The 19608-nt window shown below is 37.3% G+C and overlaps 2 protein-coding genes across 4 annotated transcripts in view; both read left to right on the plus strand.

The window, feature by feature from the left end:
* Nucleotides 1-352: 352 nt before the first annotated feature.
* LOC6562680 (F-box/LRR-repeat protein 2) lies at nt 353-2532 on the plus strand. Of its 2 annotated transcripts, none has more exons than XM_032736253.2 (3): nt 353-956; nt 1037-1740; nt 2271-2532. In XM_032736253.2, exons 1-3 carry the CDS (start codon nt 422-424, stop codon nt 2343-2345), a joined length of 1314 nt encoding a protein of 437 aa, XP_032592144.2. In that variant the 5' UTR covers nt 353-421; the 3' UTR covers nt 2346-2532. The 2 variants fall into 2 exon arrangements, with proteins under 2 accessions (XP_032592144.2, XP_001987913.3); XM_001987877.3 differs by having other exon boundaries at nt 380-956; nt 2279-2532.
* Nucleotides 2533-11328: 8796 nt separating this feature from the next.
* Nucleotides 11329-19608, plus strand: part of LOC6561614 (probable nuclear hormone receptor HR38) — a 29494-nt gene continuing 21214 nt past the window's right edge. The window contains exon 1 of one of the 2 annotated variants that reach the window (XM_032736601.1): nt 11329-12292. The gene's annotated coding sequence lies outside the window, so the exon portion shown is untranslated. Of the gene's footprint in view, nt 12293-12844; nt 13017-19608 lie in introns of those variants that run through there. The other variant, XM_043214643.1, reaches the window with a different exon arrangement.

The following is a 19608-nucleotide window of genomic DNA, read 5'->3' on the forward strand; positions in this document are numbered from 1 at the left end:
GATATTAACAGTACTTATACCATACCAACATAGCATTTGTCATAATATACATATGTATATATATATACATATAACTGTACAAGCGATTTCTCATTAGACCCGCATTGTTTGTTTTTATTTATTTATGCATTTATGCAAGCAATTATGCAATTAATTGCTGCCAAACAAAAACAAACATTAACACCGATTGTTTATTACCTGATTCGATTTGAGGAATGAAAATTACCTGCAGCTGTTAGCCGTAATCTTCTAGAGACAGCGATAGGAAGCATTCAAATATAATAGATATATGAGATTATGATTGTGTATACTCGGATCGGAGTATTAAACTTTTAATATGTACGAGTATATGAATCACAATCATTTTTGAAACTTGTCAACAACAATGAAGCATTGCAAATTTTATGTATAAGCCGTAAGCATGTCTGGAAACTCTGGAATGGTGTCGCAGCATCCACACCAGGACTCCACTAGTTGCCCCATAATGTGCCTGCACGAGGATATCATATGTCAACTATTCAACTATATACCACAACTGAGCGACAAGGTTCACTTGGCGTGTGTGGCACCCAAATTCAGGGACGCCTTTGATAACTGGGCGCGCAGACAACGAAGCCACTCACTGAATGCACAGGATGTGGAGCAGATGCAGCTGCCCGATCTGATTGTTTTCTTCGAAGTGGCTGGACCATTTATAACCGTGCTGATGGTGAACACTGCTTCGTACCATAAGGAATCTCTGATTGTCGAGTTTATCGCCGAATATTGCAAGAACTTGGAAGAAATCCATTTTAGTAATGTGACCGATGAGTTCCGATTTGGTCAGTTGTTGTCGCGATTGACGCATCTGCGTCGAGTAAGCATCCATTGCAGCGATGTCGAGGATGTTTTAAATTTAGACATGGAGAGCAACCAGGAATTGGAGTTCTTTGAACTGATCAACGGCTGCTACACGGGTAAACAACATAACTTGCCATCTACCAATATAGTCAAGAATTTGATTTGAAATTTTATTTTAATAAATAAATTGCTTTAGGCAAACATCTGTGCGACTTTCCCAAACTACAGACAATTGTGCTGCGAGATTGTCTGCTGTGGAATTCCGGTGAGCTGGGGATAACTCTGAAAAAGTTGCGAGTTCTCGTTTTGGAAGGTTGCTGTTTTGATGTGATGAATCAATCGCTCTATGAGAAGATTGCCAAATGCTGTGTGGATCTGGAGGATTTAACCTTCTCAAATTGTGATGTTCACTTCGAGGTGATCGCCCAACTGGTGAACCTGAAACGATGCACTCTTAAGACCTATATATCCACCAGCAATGAGCTCAACTTGGACTTCCTTTCGGCGCTGGCCGAGAAGCGGGACAGCAAGCTCCAATATCTCAATTTAACGGGACAGTTTGAGATTGGCAATGAGCATGCAACATGCCTGGGACAATTGAACACTCTATTGCAATTGCACTTTAGCGACAATGATGTGCTGGAGGATAGTCACTTCCTGTTGTTCAATGATCTACCCCAGCTGAAGCTACTGGGATTGTCCTGGTGTGGCAGTGTCACGGACACGGGACTAGCCAATTTGATTTGCCGCTGCCCCCAACTAAATCGCATGGATATCAATCATTGTAATCAAATCACCAACAACTTGGTCTTCAATGCCATCAGCTGCTGTGGCAAGGGGACGGGTCGCTCAATGATCCTCAATGTGGCACACACCAAGATCACAAACACAATGCTCGAGGTGCGTAGTGCTTGATTAAATGTTTTTTTTTTTTATACTCTATACCTATTGGATTGAGGAAGATTTGGCAATGGCAGAAGTAGAAATCTTAAACAGTTAAAATGTGCAAAACAGAACAAAATATGTTGAAAGAATTAGGAAGTTGAAATATCAATTAGAGATTTGTGAAGAATTGCATAAAGATTGACTGGAAAGTATTTAGAATGTAGACTTGTCTAGTATATATCATGCTCAAAACAAACTAATCGATAAATATCGATTATTAGAGCTAATTTTAATTACTATGCAGAATTAGGAATTTAGACTTGGTTATATAAGTCTCTAATCAAAATAATCAATAAATACCGATTATAAGAGCACAGCACAGCATATCCATAAATAAATAATCTCTCTAAATATATAATCTCTCCCCTATATTTAAGAAGTTAGAAAAACATATATTTGTTGTGGGTACAGGGTGTTAACTAGCGATCACTGTCGAAAAGTGCCGCCTTAGTTGCTTTGAACTTAACTTCCCTGCACATCCGCAGCATCCCAGTTATCTAAATCAAAAGTGCTATCCGCAAAAACACGTCAAGTTGAACTTCACGAATCGATTGGACTGAGTTATTGGGTTCACCCACAAGGAAGTACTAACTATATTGGATTTATTGAACAATCGCAGCGCATCTAAAACACGCACACAATGCTCCATTATGGAACTGTAATAGTTTCGATAATTGCCAAGTTTTGTTGTTATGGATTTAATAAGTAAGAAAAAAATAATAATAAAAACAAATCAAATGGATTCGATTCAATTCGTTTCGATTCGATTCGAGTCTCAGTTGCTTGTTGCAATAAATTTCGCATTCAATTGTTGCTTGAACTTTGCCGATATTGTTGTCGATGTTGTTAATGATGATGATAATGATGATGATGATGATGATGATGACGGTGATGTCTGTGTTAGCAGCAGGAAGCCCAGTTAACACACTTTGTGCAGTGAAACAACAATTAGAGCTCACCTATGGTCAGCGACGGTTAGTCATCGAATGCACTCATTGTCCAGCCAGTTGTAGTCACTGCACTCACAATTGATTCACAATCACAATGCTTGCCAATATTGCTGTTGACCTCGACTCGGTCTCCTTAAATAGCGTTCGCTGTGACTTAGTTCTAGTACTACACATAACCCATTGACATCACACATTGGCCTGCCGGGTATGAAAATATTTACATACATACATACATACATATATGTAAATAAATCACCTTGACATGTTCAGGTGTCTGGTGTCTCTTTGCAGTCTTGCCAATTGACTAATTGTGTGTATGTTCTTTTGTACTTCTTCTGGGTTCGATGGTTTGACATTTTCTGTGGATGATCGCATTCCGGCGCTCGACAAGCAATCGATACTTGTAATAGATCTTTGATCATCTTAGCCACAATCCAAAATACACACACAAATTGTCAAAGCTGTTGTAAAATTTATAGGAGATTGTTTTTTAAACACACACATTTTTCTTTTTTTGGCTTTACTCTTGAGTGATCACTAAAAAAGTCGCTCAAAGCATTTATCATTAAAAGTGGATTTTTAATTTTCCATAAAAATAATAAATAAGTACAAGTTCTATATCCTTGGGCTTGAGAAATATATATATATATCTATAAATAATTCTAATGCATAATAGGTATATGCAGTTCCCATCTGGTTGCTGCCTATAATAAAAAATAATAAAAAAATAGTGTTGAAATCTAAATGAGACACAAGTAATTTAATGTAGTAATAAAACCGTTAATGGTTATATACAAAATAATAATGACATCAGAATAGTTATTTGTGTATATCAAAATTTAATGTTTGGTACGACATGTAAAAACATGCTTATGATTTTAGTAACTACACTCAGAAAAAAAATCGATCTGAATTTTGAAAACCGCACTGAAAACTAGAAATATGTTCCGGTCTTAGAATTTTAATATTTTTATTTTTTTAGAAATCAATTTCTTAACAAGTTTTTATTGTTTGATTATTATAATTAAAATTATAATCGTTTTACAATTAAATACTTTTTCAGGAAGAGATTCACATCGTGCGTTCAACAAGCTGTGGAGTTATTTATGTGTTTTTTTTTATTTATAAAAAATATCTATTCTAAAAATCAAGAAGTCTTTTTTTCTGAGTGTAATAATGCTGCATGTTCATTTACACAGCACTCCTCAATTCTGATTACAATGATTTTCAAACATAAAAACGACATGTCGTTTTGGTCTACGTTTGGGTTAGTTCTAGCTCCGACGAAGCCAAATAACATGGTTAGATTTCAGTTAAATTATAAATATTATTATTTATAATGTATTGCAATAAGTTGTTTTAATTAAGTGTATCAGTTAAGGTTTATAATTAAAATAGTTAATTAAGCTAGTTAACTTAAGCTCTTTATTAACATGCAGAAATACTAAGCGAACACAAAGCTCACATCAAAGATGGAACTTCACCTTCACCATCGCCGAACTCCAATTACAACTGCAACTGCAACATTCCCCATCATCATCATCATCATCATCATCAGCAGCATCATCTTTGTATCGGTTGCCAACTGGCATTTGTGAAGACGTGTGCAGGCTTGTCAAGGTGCCGTGCCAAGTCAAACTAAAGCTAAAGCTATAAGGCTATTCAGCGGATCTATGCAGTTATGTATATATATATTATATATATATATATATATGTGTGTGTGTATGTGTGTATCATGTAGCTGTCTTCAGTTTGACAAACCCGTTGGCTTAACAATCGCATGTTGTTGCTGCCTTTCAATTATTGGCCGAGCTGCATGTCTGGCTAGTGGTGTCTGCTGATCTTAGCTGCTGCTGGAGAATTACACGCAACTATCAGTTGATACAAATCTATACAATTCAGTATATAAAGACGTAATCGTGCCGAGCCATGCTAGCTTAGTCTAGTCTCTCTAGTTCTAAGTGCTTCACATAAATAATCTGTGGAGAGACTTCGAAGTTCGAACATAACACATATTGCTCTGAGCATGAGAAGACGGGACAGGTCGAGGTCAACACTGCTAGCCAACCAACCAGAGAGACCACAGACCATAGACAGCAGACCGCAGACCGCAGACCAAAGAATAGAGAACCTAAGCAGCTGTCCAAGCGCCACGGGTGCGAGTTATTGCCATAAGCAGTGTCTTCAGTTTGCCACTCGGCTTCTGATTGGATTTTGCTTGGAATCTGCTTGGATGTTGCCGGCTCCGTTTTTTTGTTCTGTTCACATTCGCAATTAAAACTTTGCAAACGGCATTCTATTTCTGTTTTGCTCCTTTTAAATGGCAGATCAATATATTTTAATGAAATCTTATCGTATTTTTAGACTTCACATTTACACAACTTTTTACATCGCTTTAAAATTCATATCTGAGCCAGCCATCCTCGCACGTTAAGTGACTTCCCACGGAGCTACTTGGCCTCCAAGGCGTCAACAGCTAAACTCTAATGTGAAAGCCGAGTGCCGAAAAAGTGGATTTGGCAACAAAATATTCCTCTGCTTTGGCAATTGGGTGAAATATAATTAAACATATAAATTTATAAAATTCGTAGAATGAAGAATATATTAGAGGAATGTAAGGAAATATTCGATGCAAAAGTTGTTGTATATATTCCTGATTAGGACGAAGAGCTAATTCGACAATTTATTTGAGGCTTAATTTTTTTTTTGCTTAAAAAGAAAATCAGTTAAGAAACTGAATGTGAAATAAATAATACTTTTGAAAACATTAAAGCAGGTTGGTTGGGGTGCATTGGAATTCCTACCTCAGATTTATGTTTATGCAGATTTATGTATCTTTTGTATACCCGAACACTTTTTCTATACGTTTTCCGAATTTATTTTTAACATGGCCACTACAAACACTTTACGTGCTAAAAAGTTTTATTTCTGTTCTTGTTGTTATTTGGGCTCCACGCTGGAAAAGTGTGCTATTGTAAATTAAATGGCAAATCACTTTTGGATATGCAAAACTGTAAACTATTTTTGGGCGGAAAAAAGCCGCCAGCACGTGACGTTATCCTTTGGCTAAATTTATACGTCACACACACACACACACGGATATGCACATGTGTGTGAACCTGATGCAGTCGAGTGCACAGAGTGCGACAGTGACATCATCAGCTCAGTCTAAAAAAAATAGAGGCCCACGCGTACTCCACGCGTGACGTCAAAGCGAGCGGGATGGCGCTATAAATGTTTGGCTGCCGCATATTGGAGCAGTTCAGCAGTTGACGAACTGTGACTGTGACGTCACATGGAAAGAGACAGCGAGAGATACAGCGAGAGATACAGCGAGATAGAGAGAGAGAGAGAGCGAGAGAGAGTGCGCAACGAGGTAAGCTGAGAGCAACAGCGACGTCATCGACGCACGTGCCAGCGGACAGAGCGAGAGAGAGAGAGAGAGCGCGAGCGAGAGAGCATAAAAGCAATAACAAAAGCAACGTTGACGTCACAACCCTCCATTGCCGGCCGGCATTTTATCTACGCGCTCTCTCTCTCTCTCTTTCTCTCTCTCTGTCTTAACAGATTTGTGCGCTTGGCAGTTTTCATTCATGTTGCGAGCGCATGTCTGTCCACGCGTCGCGTGCCACCCAACTTGATGACGTCTTTGTTTATTGATTTCGCACAATGATTCAATGACGTCACGGCATTTGCGACCAAACCGAACCGAATCAAAGCCAATTCAGCGGGAAATGCGTTGCGCTATATTTAATCGCACGCTAATTAACACTGGAAATTGATAATCACCAGTGGGCGAAGTATCTATTACGATACTCGTCTTTACCCATGCCACATGCCACAATTTGTATGTCTAAAATTATGTTGTTAACAAGGCGTTGAATCTTTCATGTTGAAGCTAAAAGCTCAAATCACATTAATTTAGTTCAATGTCAAAGTTAAATTACGTAAATAACTTTCTCAATTTTCGTTTTTTTCGTTTCAAATTGACAGATACGTAACGTAACGTAACAAAACGTAACGTAACGTTATTAATTACGTGTCTTTAATTATTGGTGGTGCGTTGAGGTCAAAGACTCATTGAGTTTGATGACGTTGCTCGAAGTTGTGCGTGTTTGTCTTTTTTATGGGTCAGAGTGATGATAGCGGAATAGGCAAAGGACAGACATGATCAAACACGCACGCGATACAAGCTGATTGCATTGGGGAGCTCCTATATTTGATTTATTGCCCGGAAAATCGTTGCATGACTAACAACTAAAAAAACAGGCAACGGGACATATGTTTAGCGGGGGCAAGCAATCAAAAAATTAGAAATCAAAATAATCTCATACAACAATTGACAGCTGAAAAATATTAAAGGTATTTTTTTATTTTCCTATTTGTTCGCTTTTCATAGATTGATAAAACTTTGACTATCTCATACAACTTAATGAAAACATTCATTTTGCATGTATTTTTACACTTGAATTGTACAACTTTAATTAACTTTATTTATTTGTATAAGGATTGCATAAAACCTCTGCCACCATAGTGCTGTTGTTATCATCACTTCATTCGTGCGCTAGGCGTATACGTGATATTATGACGTATACGTCATAAATTGTAATTTGTCAGCAGGGCAATGCTTAAAATAGCCTCAAAGCTTGCATAAAATACTTAATGTACAAATCACAGTGAATAATACGAAAATGCTGCATTGCAAAAGTGCAAAAAAGTCTTCCACAACAGAAACAAAAATGAAGACAGAAACTAAAGACAAGTATATATACAATAATGACAATAATTCGCCACAAAATGCACCTGCAGGCAACGCAGTCAACTTTACAAAATTAGCATAGGATGTTATGGGTGTCTTGGCTTATAGTTATGCTTGGTAATGGATAGGTGGGTCATCGATAAAATGGGCATGTCTACAACAGGTCCGGGAAAAGAGTAAACCCAAGCGAATCAAACCAAAAACCAAAATCCCAAAACCAAAGCAAAGCAAAGCAAAGCGAAACGGCGGCAAAGGGTTGGCCAAAAACCAAAAGCAATTTATGCAAATGATTCAAAAGGCGCCGTCACAAATGTGCCGTACAACAACACCAACAACAGCAGCAACAACAACAACAACAACAATAGTAGCAGCCACTAACATTCGCAATAGGTAAACGCAAAGTGCCGCTTGCTAATTGAAATTTGGCAAAGCAACCGAGGGAGAGACAGAAAAATCAAAGACTAAATAGCAATCAAAAAGAGCTAAAATTCCTTAAATTAAACTCACGAACTTTGAGCAACGATGCGAAAACGATACATGCATTAAGCCAGCAGCAAAACAATATAAAAACGAAGAAAAAAAATACAAATATATGTATATATCTAAGCAGATGTACAGCTGCGGTCAAAATATTTGTAGCTAATAGTTAAAAAATACTTCAAAAATTATGAAAAATATTTAAACATTACAATGTGAATTGAAAACTTTAAATTGATCGCAAATGAGCCGATCAAAATGATAATTGTGGAATTATATTGAAATTTTCTCAGTTTTCCAGCCGGTAAATAATATTAAAAAAAAATAAAATAAAAGAATTTTGATGAGATGAGAAACAAAGCATTTATTTTGCAGATTGCATTGAATGCATTTTTCTACATATTGTAGATTTTGAAGAGGTTTTCAGCTTTTCAGCAGTGCAATGAGCCGTATTTTGATATGAGCTATATTTTAATATCATCATCACTACTATTATTTTGACCGCAACTGTAGCAAAACGAAGTAAATTTGGCGCAGCACATTTAGAATATCATCAGAAAAGCGAAAGAAAAGGCAGTGGCAACAGCAGCGGCAGCAACAACAAAAGGAAGGAGTGCCCCAAAACTATTGGCTTGGCTTGGCTGCGGCTTCGGTTTCGACTTTGGTTTGGCTTTGGCATGTCATGCTTAATACAGCCAATAAAACCAACAACAACAACAACAACAACAACAGCAACAGCAACAATAACATCTTGGAAGCGACTCCAACGCTTGCCCACAGACAAGTTGAGAGCTCGATGCATGCACTTTTTGGGGCCACGAGCGGGTCAGCAAACAGCAACACCAACAACATCAGAAGCACCACTAAATAAATACAACAACAACAACAAAAACAACACGATCAGCGCATGCATGGCCCCCAGACCAGTTCCACTTGCGTCGCTCCCAAAATTCAACTTGTATTAATACGTACATACAGACACACACACACGTACACACACACACATGCACAATTAAGGTGAACTGCAGCTAGAGCCGAAGGCACAGCAAAAGCATTATGGGAACAAACAAAAAAATATCATAGCGAAATCGAAAGGAAGAGCCCTCTGCGCCCAAATCGGCTGACCGACGATCTCACGTTTGTCTTTAGCCCCGCCGACTCAGACTTCGGCTCAGAGTCAGAGTCATACATACATATACATATATATATACACACACGCTAACAACAGTTAGAAAACGTGGCTTGGAATCTGTCTAAAAATAGCCACAACGAGTGCAGCACAGCAAAGCACGACGACTAGCAAAACGAACGAAAACGAAAATGAAAATGAAAACGAAACGAAACGAAACGTTTGTGGCCTCACCTACTTCTCTACTATACTAATACTCCGCCTCAAACTGGAAATCAAACAGTGGCGTAGCCGAAGCTGAAGCCGAAGCTGAAGCCGACGCCGACGCCGACGCCAAAGCCGACTCTCACTCTCACTCTCCCACTCACTGTGTCTCTCACAGAGGATTGTGAGCCGAGCTTTGACTGTGTGTGTGTGTGTGTGTGTGTGTATGGGTGCCACTTGTTGCTTTCAGTTTCAGTTTGCCGTTACTTGCATTCGTGTTTGCTGCTCGTGCTTACGAGCTGCGAGCCCAGTTGGTGTCAATGGTAAAGTGCCTTAATATTGCTATTTAATATAATTACAACTGACATTGCTGATGCGATCATTAATTTGTATACCAGTTTCGATTTTTTTTTGTTGTATTACTAATAAAATGTTTTGGGCGTGGCTCTTTTAATTCTGATGTATTAGAAGTTAACATAATTTGAATTGATTTTCATATTTAATGAGTTAGTCATGCTTAACTTGAGTTACAACTATAAAAGACTAAAAGGGAATTATTTGAAATTGTTCATCACATTATCAAATTATCATTATTAATATATATAAATAAACACTTAAAGAACATTTAATTTTGGAACATTGATCAATCTTCTGAAAGGCCATTAAACATAGATTTGAAAGATAAACGATAAATAATAACGAATAATTAAATATCAATTAATTACATTCTTTTGTTCTTACAATCCTTTGTACAAATACCCATGTGTATCAATAATTTATACTACAATTATGCTGTAATCTACTTAGTGGCTCATTTTTAAATACTTCAATTGTTTTTTAATATAATAACTATTTATTTTTAGAGAGATACTTAAGCTAACAGTAAATTAAAATTGATTGATTGCTTCTGAGCCACAAAAATAGGTATGTTTTAGTATGCATTATATAATGGTCTTAAGGGCACTTCGCACTAAATATGCAAGTAATTATTGTCCAATTGAAAATCTCTCTTCCCCTCCACCCCCTTCCTAAGCATTATGCATTATGCATTCAGTCATTCTAAGTATATCAATTTTACCCACATACAGGGGCAGTAGCACATAAGAACACACACACACACACAAATAGCTATGTATATATATGGGCCTATATAGTTAGAAGGAGATCCCCGTGCCGGTATTCCTATGAAACCGCAAGCCGGCTCTGTTTCTGTTTGCTAAGGATGGTGTCGATGTGGGCGTGTGTGTGTGTGTGGGTGCAGCCAACAGAGATAGACTGACAGAGAGAGCGGAAGAGAGAGAGAGTGAGCGTGTATTTCAGGTGAAGCGATGAAAAAAAATCAATTGCCATGGCTGTTGTCACCTGCCTGTAGGCATTTAACGAACACTGCGTGTACGAGCGAGAGAGACAGAGAGAGCTTTTTTATGACGCAAATTATTTCCGTCTTCGCTTTCATGCGAAGCGTCGTCAACAAAGCTGCTGCTGCTGCCCATCGTATATATATATATATATATCTATATATATGTGTGCGTGTGCTTTGGCAGCGGTGCAGCGCAGGCGCTCTAACCACGACGTCATCGATTTTTGCTCGCACGAGCTGTTGTTGTTGCTCGTCCGCCTCCCCCTGCTCCTGCACTGGTTGATGATGATGATGGTTCGGGAATGACGTAATTGCGCTTACAGTATAGCTTTACCCTCAGCCGATAGCTGAGCGGACAAGGTAGGTCGTGTGTTGTGCTGCAGCCGAACCGCCAACACACACACACGCACACAAACAGCAGCTACAAATAGAGACCAGCTGGCAAAGCGCAAAAACCGATTGCGACGATTGCAGAGTCGATTTCGGGTTTGGTTTCGGTTTCGGTTGGGGCTCGGTTCGTTTCGTTGTGTGCTCCTCCGTTTGGATATAGTCGCGTGTAACCGTAAAGAGAAGTTCAGTCGCGTCACAGACGCCGCATTGTTAACAACCTATTCGCAAAACAGCTAGCAAGCAAAACAACAATATAATTAAAACACAAAACAAATCAAAACCAAACAACACTCAATAATTTAAGCGACAACAAAATAACATAGAAATATATAATTTGCTAACGGCACTTTTCAATATCAATCACATCAATTCGTATGTATTTATTCGCGTACAGTATTAAGCAATTCATAATTATAACAATACAAAAAATACATATTAATCAGGTGTGTGTGCGTGTGTGTGTGTGTGTGTTGAAAGAATTGTCTCCAATTTGCAACAAGTTGTCTCGTCTAGTCCAATGCGGAAACGGAAGCCAATGTTGTCAACGCGTCGTATGCGTAATCTCAGCTAAAAAACCGTTGCGCTCGTGTGGCACACGGTGCGTATGTGTAATGTGAACTAATTGCAAGTGCAAATTTGCAGCATAAATAAAATCAATTACAAATCCAATTGGTTGACTTGACTTGCCGTTGCAGCTGCAGCTGTTCTTAATAATTAATACGTATCCGTATCTTTGTTGATGTCTTCGGTGCATTTCTTGCAAAAAATAACATTGAGCGAAAAGTCCTTGTGCTACAGTTACTACGCGTATATATACATACACCCGCCTACACATACATCCCCACATCCGTACGTATATCCGTGTATATATAAACGTGAGTAAGTCATTACGTCGTCGATTGCTTACGTCGCCAGTGGGGAAACTGCGCAAACGCTAAATTCTAAAGCAAGTTCAAGTCTAAGGACATGCAAAAAAAGCAAGGACACTGCCGCGAGTGCTTATATGTGTGTATGTGTGTGTGTACATTTTAGTGCATACATAGATAATGAAGACAGCAATAATAACTGCAAGGTCTCATTACAACAACAAAAACAACAACAACAACAACGGCAACAACAAACAAAACCAAGAACTATAAGAAAAACTACAACAATTGCAGTGCTTGAATAAAAAAGGAAGTTGTTCACAATTTTGGACGTCGGGCTGGATCTCCATCGGCTTGGAGTGCGCCACACAGGTGTTTATATTGATCCTATGTGTTCCATATTTGGTGCTGTTGTCTCTGTGCTCATATTAATGTTGTGTTTCGTGTTTAATGTTATTGCTGTTATTGTGTCATCATCATCATTTGTTTATCACCTTCATTACGCACATTTCAAGCTGAACTTCATTAACTATAATGCGCGATCGTCTTGCCTCCCTGATTGTGGTGAAGCAAGAAGCGGCGCCAACGCTAAGCCACAGCTGCAACAACAACAACAACATCAGTAGTAACAACAACAACAACAACATCAGTAGTAACAACAACAATCATAGCAACAGTAGAAACATTGAAAATGATCTAATGCTGCCGCAGCAGCAACTGCATCAATTGCCGGCCATCAAGTGCGAATCCTTGTATGCATTTCCATCCTACGAAAGCAACATCTACTATGAGATCAATAACAATTCATGCTATAGACAGAATTTAAATGTTGTTGCCACAAATCACACAACACCAATAGCAACAAAACCAACGACAGCAGCAGCAGCAGCAGCAGCAGCAGCAGCAGCAACAACAACAACAACTGCAGCCGTAACATTTCCGGCTGTTATCTATCCGTGCCGCAATCTATTTCCCGACGGCTGTGATATTGGACATTTGAGCTGCTCTGTCAACGGCTCCTCCGGCCAACAGCAGTTGGCTGGAAGCAGCGGGTTCTATGTGAACACTAGTTGGCATAGCAACGGAATACACACGTGTATGTATATATATCTATATATATATATATGTATATGTATATGTATGACAACAACTACTTCTCTTCCTTCAACTCCAACTCAACTTCAACTCCCTGTACCTTCTTTTGGTGATGGTTTTCTAATTGCTAGTTGCACGTTGCGTATGCGCAATATTACGCATTGCCAAATCGTCTGTGTATAATTAAATGAAAATAAAAGCAAAATCTTAAATGCTTGCCAAGACGCATAAGCAAATGATTTAGACGCCTGCAGACAATGACGACATAAATTTTGCATCAGTAGCGAAATATTTAGCAAATAATAGAAATATAAGTTTAGCCATTGCCGACTCCATAGTAGATGGATTTGTATCTATGTATGTATGGTTGGTCATACCAAATGTTTACCAGCGTCAGCAAAGCATCGCCAAAAGGCAGCAGACGGCGAAGAAGAGCAGCCACTGTGGCAGACACATTGCAGCGGCGCAAATAGAGGCAGAGCCCGATTCAGGGGGCAAAAGCAGGGGCAGAACCAGAGACGGAGACAGAGGGTCTGACGCAAAATGATTTATAAACTGTATGTGTATAATAAACATGACTAGCACATACACAGTCACCCATATAGTGTGTGTGTTGTGTGTGTGTGTGTGTGTGTGTACTGTCCACCGCACTTTTATTAACCCAACCAATGCGGTGCATTTTTAAACTGTATGTGGCATGTATATACGTCGGTCTTATGAAAAGGAAGTAAATTTATTTATTTAATAGACAATGAAGTCACATAGAAGAAATCATTAACAGTCAGCAGTTCGTGAATTTTTGAAGATAGTTTAAATTATAAAACAAGACATAATCAAATACAACAGTTAAAATATTAGACTAAACTATAATAACATTTTGCGAATCGACCTAAATGAGGTGGAGATTGTGTTCCATGCAAGATACTTGGAACCTGTTCAAGATTGCAGTTTAATTTTAGGGCGAAAGACAACACAAACGTTGCTTGCTATTATTAATATTATTACACACAAATATAATATATAAGAGTAGATAAAATATAGCAAACTGGCGTTCTTTTTGCTATTGCACTACGTATTAATCGTAATGAAGAATATTGGCAAGAGGAACCAAAAGTGGCCGGTAAACAGATGACGAACCATGACGCCAGCGACGCCATTTAGCCAAATGCAAACCGTTACAGCCGTTCCACGGATTACACGGGACGTGTACAAGAACAACAGCATGCAGCGTGTGGCACGTCATAGTCGGCATAAGGTGCCCACAACGAATCGTTTGAACTTGAACACCGGCCACCGCAACCATCAAATAGATGTCGTTGCCGAGTGCAAAGATAGCATTCGAGAAAGTGATCAAGTGCGTCAGAAGTGCAAATATTATGGCATGAATATTGTTCATACCTACATACATACATATATATGTATACATATATATAGAGTATGTGCATTTATGATTTATATATATATATTGCGAACCACGTGTTGATGACGTTGCCACAGTTGCCTATGAGGCTGCATTTTCTACTATGTAAAATATAATCAAGAGTCATTATTGTTTCTTTTATTGGCAGCCGTCAGCTTATTTCGTTTCGGTTTTGTTTTTATTTCTCTTTTGGCGTGTGAATTTTTTGTTGTTTTTATAATTAACAATAGAAAACCAAAATTTCAATAATCTTTGCTGAACACTTTTGTTGTGTGGCTGTTGCTGTTGCCATGCACACGCCTCCTTTTATACCCTTGCCGTGCGTGTATTAAACGGTCCTTGCAGGGATCTTCCAAGTTTTGAAACTATATTAATTAAACTGTGTTCCGTTATCGGAATCGTTTCTCATCGGATCTGAAGACTATATCACTTGTTAAGCTAATTATTCGATTTGAATTAACTGCTAATTTATTTCATCTAAATATAAGCTTAATGAATGAGAAAAAAAAATAAAAATAATATATTTTTTTTGTGTGATTCGCTTTACAAGCGGTTTCATTAATATTCAAAATTCTTATATATATTTTGTCTTATTAATTATGATTATTTTTTGTATCATATTTTCATCTGCCTAAACTTTTTTCATATCACTTATTGAATTAAGCAATTAAACCTATTAATATTTTTTATGGGTCCTGCATTTATTAATTAATTAATTCTTAAAAAAACTTCTTCGATTTTTTGGCGTCAATTTGTATATTTTGATTTTTAAGTATTTAAATAATTTTTTTTTATTTATTTATCATTTACAGTTCCAAACACATTTTTTTCAAAGTTTTGCTAAATTTATTGGCGCAATTACTTTTGTAGCTTTTCTTCTTAAATATTAAACATATTATTATATTTTATTTTTATTTTCCACCTTTCTCATGTGCTTAACCTATTTTTATGTGTGTCATTCACAGTTTCTAACACAATTGAAATAATTTTTTATGTGTCCTGCATATTCATTATTATCTGGTTAAAAAAGGCCGTTTTTAATGTTGCTAAATTTATTACTATTGTAACTTTTGCACTTCATTCACAAACGTATACCACAAATATAGCCAAAATTAAAAAAAAAATAATAATACGAAAAACATATCTCATTTTTTGCGGCTTGGCTTATTATCATTATTATTGACGCTGGCCACGGCTTAATTATTTGTGTTGATTTATGCGAGTTTTATAAGCAAAACTTGCCTCCAACGAGATGGATGAGCATACTACTATTGTCTTGGATCGATCATCATCAGCTATGGGATATCAAGTATCTGAGTTCAAATCTACAGCAGCTCATCCAATGGGCAACAGCGTCCAGTTTCAGTTGTTTTTGGGATGCCACAACAATAGAGATTTTTGTTTGTATTTGTATTATTTTTTAAAAACAATACAATCATCGAAATCATCGAAATGCGAGTCAACCTTAATGACGTAATAATAATGATGGGTTGGATTGGCTGCTTTGATTTTATTATATTTGCATTTGTATTTGCAGTGATTGTATTCGTTTTCTTTGCCATTAATTGGCATATTTGCTATCTGCGACACTTCAATGTGGTTCACACGCTTCTCAAGATACTCGAACTACGTCTCCCTCTTATTACACTGAGTACAAACTATTTGCGTACTTACTTGTTTTAAATAAATACGGAAAACGGCCAAAACGTAATTCTTTCGTTTTTGTCTTTTCTATTTGTTGTCGCTGAGCATTGCTCAAATAATTTCTACTTTTAAACAATTGCCGTAAAATTTGCCACTGGGGAAATTGCTGATATTCACATACATACACGACTACAAACATACATATATATAATTGCCAAGCAGGTTTGAGTGGGGCCAATAATAGATTTTGGGAAGCCTGTTGTCGTTGTTCTTGTAATTCACAAATTTATCTGGTTATTTTCACTGGGCGCAATCGATTCCGCATAGTTCGTATGTTTTGATTTCGCTTTCAATTTAATTGCAGTATCTGAGTATTGTTGCTGTAATTTGCGAGTATCTTTGCCAATGATGTGGCGAGTGCATTGTCCTCGGATCACGCGGCGATGTCACACTTTTCGTTTGCAAATGCATCCATTGAATAGTCAACGTGATCCGAGGTGATCCGAGATGATCCGAGTTGATCCTCAGCTGCCCAGACTCAGAACCAGTCGAGGCTAAGAAGCATCAGCAACAGCAGCAACAGCAGCAACAGCAGCATCGGAATGCATTTTGAGGCGTCACCAGGGCACATCGGCAACTAGCTGGTTTTCTTAAAGCATTTTTTATATTTATTTAGTTTTTTCGTTAGTGATTTTCGTGTTGTTGTTATTGTTGTTGGCGTTATTTTGGTTAGTTTTTGTTTTTTTTGGTCTGTTGGTCAATTTTTATTGCTGCTTGGGGCGCATGGCATATGTAAGCCTTAATTTGAGACTGATTGGATTGCCTAGCCGTTGGCCACTTGTTGTTGCTTTTACCTCGTTTTGCTTATAATTTTGTTTATTTCTTCATTATGCACTGCACTCGATTGGCCAATGTCGACGCTCGTACTGGAAATGATGGTCAGCCATTAAGTGTTCTCACCAATTTTTTCAAGAAGAAAAAATAGTTTCAGTTTTTAACTCTAGAAATTACATTGAATAGTTTAGAATACAAATATTTTTTTCTCTCTTCTTTATTTAAAATCGATTCCTAGGGACAAGCATTTTAATAGTTTTTAAATGTGGTTTTGAGAATTTTCATTGCAATTTGGATATATGTGCATTCTTCTGAGATACATTTGTCTATATATATATATATATATTTGGAACCAAGCCTTGCTGTAATCGAAAATAACACCTTTTTACAACCAAATTTTTAATTTACAAATATGACAAAGTGATTAACTTTAAATTCAATTATTCAAAATAAGATAAATAGTTTTGTTTTTTTTGACAATATTATTAAGACTTTTGCAAGAGGTAACCAAAATAATCAGCTTTTAATGCCAATAATACTAAACAGATACAGAGATAAACATGTTTAGCGCATTTTTAAGAACCATAAATCTTACAGTAAAAAAAATGAAAAGTTACACAATCATTTTACGTGTAAGCCAAGTTAATTCCATTAAGATATGCGGGGATTTTTTTTGTTGCAACTCAAATAGAAATGCGTTAGAAGTAAAAGAAGCAAAAACCGAACTTTTTTGCTTGTCTCGTTTAACTATTTGAATTATTTGCGCAAATTCGCTTGGCGTATCCAACTGTAATCAGGGGTAGAATAAACGCTGTCAAATCTTTGAAATAACTGAGAAGCAGCGGATAACAAGTTGTTGAGAGTGCCGGTCCCCCTTCTCCTTCACTTCTCATCTGACAACTTGCCTCTATCACAAGTTGTTGTTGTTGTTGTCGTTGTCGACTTGGTGTTGTAATGTGCGCCCAAAACTATACACATACATACATCCATACATGCAGCAAAAATGTTTCCTAATAGCTGCTGCTTAGAAGATTGTTTGCAAGCAGCTTCTGCTTTTCAGCCGTTCTTGTTTGAAGGAAAATTTGCCAAAAGCAGGCAAGCAAACACGAAGCACAACAAATTGTTGTTGTTGTCAAAATTATAAACATTTTTCGGTATTTTTTTTTATTATTATTTTGTTTTTTTTTTTATATCTTTATAGCATGTGTCCATGTGTATGTATGCATTTAGCCAATTGGCTTGTTTATTTCATGTTTTGGCGCCTAACTTGTTTCTTGTATTAATGTTGCCGCCGTTGAAGATGCGACGGCGTTTGCTTGATTGACAATCAGTCAGTAAAAGAAGCAAAAAACAATTGGTTGGCGACAAAAAAATTATGGCTGCAAAAAGTGGCATCTATATTAGTAGTGACGGACACAATGAAAAACAATGACCTTTATTAGCTGAGCTAACTATTTATAAGGGCGCTAGAATAATTTAACGTTAACAGCCAACCAAAAAAAAAAAAAAAAGTGTGTGTAAAAATAAATTGCAGCTCAAGAAATTGTGGAGCTCAAACCCTAAATGGGAAATGGGTTCCGGGGGTCTAAAAGCTACACCACACATTTGATGGCGTAATCTAAGTGAAAACTGTGTGTATATATATGTGTGTGCATGTGTGTGTGTGCATGTGTGTATATGCATGTGTGTATATGCATGTGTGTGTGTGTGCGTCTGTGGTTTCAAACCGACACCAAAAATAGTCCACAGACGCGTTGTGACGTCATTGAGTATGTGACCAGCTGTAGGTCGGGGTCGTCGTCGTTATCTTATATATCGAGCACATGTACATGTATATGTGTGTGTGTGTGTGTGTGCGTGTGTATTCGTGTGCTTAACAGCTGCAACAGCAACAGCAACAGCAAAAACAAAAAGGAAAAGTTTAACTCCCGAACCGAGTTGTGCCTCTCACAAAATCGCGCTCGTATTTTCTCTTCCGTTGCTTTCAAGGTCGTTTCGTTACCTCGCTCTCTCTCTGCCTCTCCATGCCCCCTCTTTCTCTCTCTCTCTCTGTTTCCCTCTTTCGCGCTCTCGTTCCGTCTCTCTATTTTTGTTTGGCTTTTTCTAGCCAGCCCCATGATGATTTCACAGTTACCAACAGTCCGTAACCCAAAACCCCAAGCGTTACAACTGTTTTATATACACCCTCTTTTCACTCACAGAATTTCTTGTCTTTCTCGATACCAGATTTTGCATAGGGTCCATGAATTTGTATATGCAACGTGTAACGCATTTGAGGAGATATTTGAAATGCCTTCAAATAAATATATCCTTGAAGAGAGTAGTATATCTTTTGAAGAGAGTAGAAGGCCTAGCTTGGTAATCATTAATAATATATTATGCTTATTACTTAGTATTTTGTTAATGAATAAATATATGAATAATTTGTAACAAGTTGTTATCAAATTTAGTGCACAGACTTTGTGAAAAATCGCATTTATTCTTCATTTCATTTTCATTCATTTCATTTTTGGAAATCTTAGAAATGTTTATAGAATAAATGCTCTATTTGCGGAATTTATCTATAGTTCATGGAAATTTTTACTAAGCTTGCATATATTGTCAATAAAAATGATTGTTTGAGTAATTATAACTTGATCTGGACATGTTTTTTGCCACAAAAATGTTGCAAGTGTATTTAATCTTTGGTATAACG

Source organism: Drosophila grimshawi, unplaced genomic scaffold, assembly GCF_018153295.1.
Source record: "Drosophila grimshawi isolate 15287-2541.00 unplaced genomic scaffold, ASM1815329v1 contig_1377, whole genome shotgun sequence".
NCBI classification, from domain to species: domain Eukaryota; kingdom Metazoa; phylum Arthropoda; class Insecta; order Diptera; family Drosophilidae; genus Drosophila; species Drosophila grimshawi.